General features: G+C 35.2%; 1 protein-coding gene across 1 annotated transcript; it reads right to left on the reverse strand.

The window, feature by feature from the left end:
- Positions 1-1,096: 1,096 nt before the first annotated feature.
- LOC118485852 lies at positions 1,097-3,219 on the reverse strand. Its single transcript, XM_035982346.1, has 5 exons — positions 3,038-3,219; positions 2,474-2,595; positions 1,567-1,902; positions 1,412-1,498; positions 1,097-1,141 (listed from the first exon to the last, which is right to left on the reverse strand). Exons 1-5 carry the CDS (start codon positions 3,063-3,065, stop codon positions 1,097-1,099), a joined length of 618 nt encoding a protein of 205 aa, XP_035838239.1. The 5' UTR covers positions 3,066-3,219.
- Between the last annotated feature and the right edge of the window lie 1,978 nt (positions 3,220-5,197).

The raw sequence follows: 5,197 nt of genomic DNA on the forward strand, positions 1-5,197 counted from the left end.
CTATAACCTCTTAATTAATTAACCTAATCTTGTTATGTTATGTTATTTTATTTTGTGAGTAACCTAATATCAATGATTAACAAGTATTGAACGTTCCTGTGAATTTCAGGTGACACGGTTTGCATGGTTACAAAATAAATAAAAAAGAAAAAAAAACGGATGAAGATGAAGGAGTAACAAATGGTATACTTAGAGACTTAAGTACATTAATTTTAGTAATGTGAAGAAGTTTAGTATTGGTATATAGGGGATCCCTTGTATATATTATTTTGTAATTGATTAACATAGATATCGAGCAATGTGAAAAAGTTTAGTATTTGTATATAGGGGATCCTTGGTATTTATTATTTTGTATATCGATATCGAATATGTTGTTTCGTTTTCTACTTTTCTTGTGTCAAATGCTTGTTTTTTCTTTCTTTTTTTTAATTAACCATACGTACATTTCATTGCGATAAGGTTTGATTATTATAAAGAACTAGCATTTAATAAAATTAATTTTCTATGAGTAGGTGTGAAACCCGTAGGATGTAAATGCACTAGTACACAAACACTTTATTAATGCGGTGAAATTGGTTTGAACATGCGGTGCTGGAGCCGCATTAAAAATATGGGCACCATTTAATGCTTTTTTTGAAGGTGCGGTTTATATGAACCACATCAAATAACAATCCAGCCGCATCTCCTAATTGATTTTGAATATCCTGCTAAGTGAAATAGACCACTAGTAACCCTCCACCTGGAAGCCATGCTAGCATCTTTAAACATAAGACCCACATCAACTAATACAAAAGAACCGCACCAGCTTTCTTCAAAAACAAAATAAAATTTCCAGGTCGATTTATATATTTTCCAATAATACCATTAATGATTAAACTAAACAGACATATATGGATATAAAAAAACAACAAACAAAACATTCTAACTTATATTAAAATAACAAGTGCATGTTTCAGGAATTAAGCACAAAACATAACGTTTTCCGAATCAAACACAAAACGTATACAATCTGATAAAGTGACATGTTTTCCAAATGAAGCTAAAAGAAGTTTGCAACCCAAAAATGTCAAACGGACGACTTCATACCCCTTGCGACTCAACCGATCACTTCAAACCATGCATCCAACTCCGTAGAAACCGCCTAACAAAACAACAAAACATAACGTGACATTAACAAAATGAGCCTTAAAAATTATAAAATTAATGCGCAAATATAAAAAACATTAGTACTTATGCAGTAGCAAACTCATAATTAATCATAGTGTGTTGGCGAATAACTGATTAGCAAACTGATGCAGATTAAACATAGTATGTTGATGAACTAACTGATTCTTTGATTAGCAAACTAATGCATTTAAACTGATTAATTGATCAGCAAATTAAACTAATCAGCAAGTTTTTTAGTAATTACCATGTTCATTAAAGAGCCTTGAACTTCTTCAGGTTGCGTCATGACATCTTGAGTTTGGAGTTCTAGATATTGGTCGACTACCTCAGCCTAAAATTTCAAACAAATTGTTTTACTATGAACAAAGTTACAAAACAAAATAATTTCTTATAAAGTACCTGTGAAAGATTATATGGCGTCATCGCGGTATCATCAGCGCGGATTTGTAGCGAGGCGCCGGTACAACTTGGTGATCCAGCACTCGAGGCCATTCTTGTGGCACTAGTTGACTTGCTTGCCATCTCTTTGCTTGACCAATCTTTTGCTTTGGCGCTTGTTCGTTCCAAAACGAAGGCTTCCCACTTATCCGGGTCCAGAAATGTATATTTGTGACAAGCGTTCAAACCTTTATATACATATTTGGTTGCAAGCCTACTTCTAAAATTTGTGCCAAGTTTCACGGCTTTCTTTCTCATAAAGTCTTTCGCGTGATCGTCCGTAATTTTCCACACCCTCTAGAATTTACAAAACAATAAGTTAAACAAAATAATTAATTATCCTATATAACAATTGCCGTAGATCTTAGCTAAAGTACAAGAATTGACTAAAATTCATGTGATATGCTGCAGTATGATGTCGGTTCGAGCTTACTTCTTTGAGCTCGAGCTCGGCTCGCAAGTAAAACGCAAAGCTCGAGCTCGGCTCGACTCGAACTATTTTGAGAACAACTTAAACGAGCTAAAAGCTCGGCTCGTGGTCACTTCAACATCGCTTAAACGAGCCAAAGTGTCCCATCGATCTGTTTCATCTTTTAGAAGGAGGTTGTTCAAATGAGCGACTTTTATTAATGTTGTTTATCAAAACAGCAATGTTAATGAACATTGTGAATCAAAACAGTGGCTTTATGAACATTGGGAATCAAGACAGTGATGTACTGATGTGAATGAAAGTAGTGGTTTGAATCAGCGATATTAATGAAGATTGTGATCCCATTCAGCGACTTTACGACCCCCGCCCGCAACGCGGAGTTTAAACACTAGTTAACAAATATTTTGTATCTCTAATAAGTTGAATGATAATACATACCTTGGTTTCCAACCACAGTTCCTCAAAATATTGGTCATCAACTTTACCCGTCTCAATATGATATGGTAACATATGCTGGACCATCATTCCATACCATGACATAAATTTCTTACGCGTAAAACCTATAGTTAATAATAAACAATAACAGTTAACATATATATTTATAATAAATACACACATCAATACTACACACACAAATCTATCGTTTACTGTCCAAACAACAACTACTGTCCAACTATGGTTACTTAGGGTTTTATTCCATGAGTGTTTCATAAATGTTAGATATTCTGATTATAAGCTTCCTAGTAATAAAATATTAAAACACATGAGTGATTCATAAATACATAACACACCATTTAAGAAAACTAAAAAAGACCTGCATATATATTAAAAACCAGGAAACACCCAATGCGAATACCTAACCAACTACAGTGTAAACTAATAAGAAAATGATATACACCTGCAAATCCACTATAAAACGACAATCCAATAAAGAAACTCAGAAACATATATAAATAATTGAACTTTAAACAAACAAAAGGTGTAGAACAACTGCAACATCACCTCTATTTGTCGAACGGTTCATTCTCATATTAGGGTTTGTAGCCGCCGCTTAGGTGAGAAGAGGGTTGCCGCCGGTTAGGTGAGAAGTGGGGGTTGTCGTCCGTTAGGTGAGAAGTGGGGGTGACGCCGTGAGTTATAGGGTTGTCGCGTGCGTTAGGGTTCAAGGGGAGAGGAAGAGTTTGGGAAAGTTTGGGGGAAGTTTTGGGGGGAAAGAACCTTCGTGACTGAATATATATTTACATTTTGCCGCTCAAATGAAAATTTGTGATGGTTATCATTAACTTTGCTACGTGTCTTCACCCAACTTTTTACATGTCATAATTTTAAATGTTGTTAATTTTAAATGGTGGAAAAATGATTTGAAGGTGCGGCTGTTCATTTAACCACATCATCAAAAAGATGCCATAGCACCAACAAATGCATTAATTCAAATTTGATGAAAAATGATTTGGAGGTGCGGTTGTTTTATTGAACCCCATCATCAAAAAATAGTCATAGCACCAACTAAAGACTTGTGTACTAGTGATGAGTATTCAAAACTAAACTGGATCTGAATGAGAACGTTGAACGCTACAAAGCGAGATTGGTTACAAAGGGCTACACTCAGAAAGAGGGATTTGGTTACCAAGAGACCTTTCACTTGTCTCTCCTAAAGATTCATTAAGGATCGTTATGACCCTAGCTAGTAACTCATTTCGATTTAGAGCTGCATCAGATGGACGTTAAAACCGTTTTCCTTAACGGAGACTTAGACGAAGATGTGTACATAAAACAACATGAAGGCTTTAAACCTGAAGGTCAAGAACATCTAGTTTGTAAATTGAAGAAATCCATATACAGGTTAAAACAATCATAACTTCAATGGTATCTCAAGTTTGATGAAATCATGAAAAAACAAGGTTTTGCAAAGAATCCAGTGGGTCAATGCACCTACCTCAGGATGAGTGGGGAGCAATTTTACTATACTTGTCATTTACGTAAATGATATTTTATTGACAAGTCACAGCTTAGACATGTTACATGAGTCAAAGTGGTTACTATCGCATAACTTCGACATGAATGATCTCAGAGATGCTTCTTACATCATTGGCATCGAAATTCACCGTGACAGACACAAAGGGATCTTAGGGTTATCTCAAAGGGCCTAAATAGACCGTGTCCTTACACGCTACAACATACAATAATGCAAACCTTCAATCGCTCCAATAGTTAAGGGAGATGTTTTCGGTTCATTCCAATGTCTAACAACAGAGGTTGAAAAAGAGCAAATGAGCCAGATACCTTATGCGTCAGTAGTCGGGAGCCTGATGTTTTCTCAAGTTTGTACTCGCCCAGATATCGCCTATATTGCTGGAATGCTAGGTCGTTATCATACTAATCTTGGCCTAGGTCATTGGAAAGCAGCTAAGAAAATACTTCGATATTTGCAAGGGACGAAAGACTATAAACTGACTTATAGAAGAAGTGATAATTTAGAAGTGGTAGACTATTCTGATTATGTTCTGGCAAATGCAAATATGACAAGAAATCCACTTCGGGCTATATCTTTATGTTAGCAGGCGAACCTATTTCATGGAAGAGTCACAAACAACAGTTAGCCACAACTTCCCCAATGATGGTAGAATACATTGTTGTTTATGACACAACCTGTCATGTAATGTTGCTTGATCATTGGACTCAAAATCTTTAATTCCGTTTCTAGACCACTGAAGCTCTATTATAATAACTCAGCTTTCGTGAGTTTCTCGATCAGTAACAGTTCGACTGGAGCTAGTTTATATCTCGATACAAAGTACTTGTTCGTACGTGAGCGAGTTGAGGAAAATAATCTTTGTATTGAGTATACAAGTACTACAAATATGCTTGCGGATTCGATGACTAAAGGTCTCCCCCACATAAAGTTTTCAAAAAACATGTTTCGAATATAAGATTTACTAAAAACCTTATTTAATTGCATATTGTACTTATGTTTTAGTTAATCAAATTTTCTCAGTTTTGATTTTGTATGTCTCTAACATATGTTTTGTCGGTCTCATGACATATACACAAATATAAATACAAATCAAATGGTTAAAGGGCTTACTTATTTTGATCATAACTGTTAGGTTTATAAATTGATGATGTAATATGACTAATGGGGGTGCTGAGTTGAATGATGAC

This window comes from Helianthus annuus, chromosome 13 (genome assembly GCF_002127325.2).
Source record: "Helianthus annuus cultivar XRQ/B chromosome 13, HanXRQr2.0-SUNRISE, whole genome shotgun sequence".
Lineage (NCBI taxonomy): Eukaryota > Viridiplantae > Streptophyta > Magnoliopsida > Asterales > Asteraceae > Helianthus > Helianthus annuus.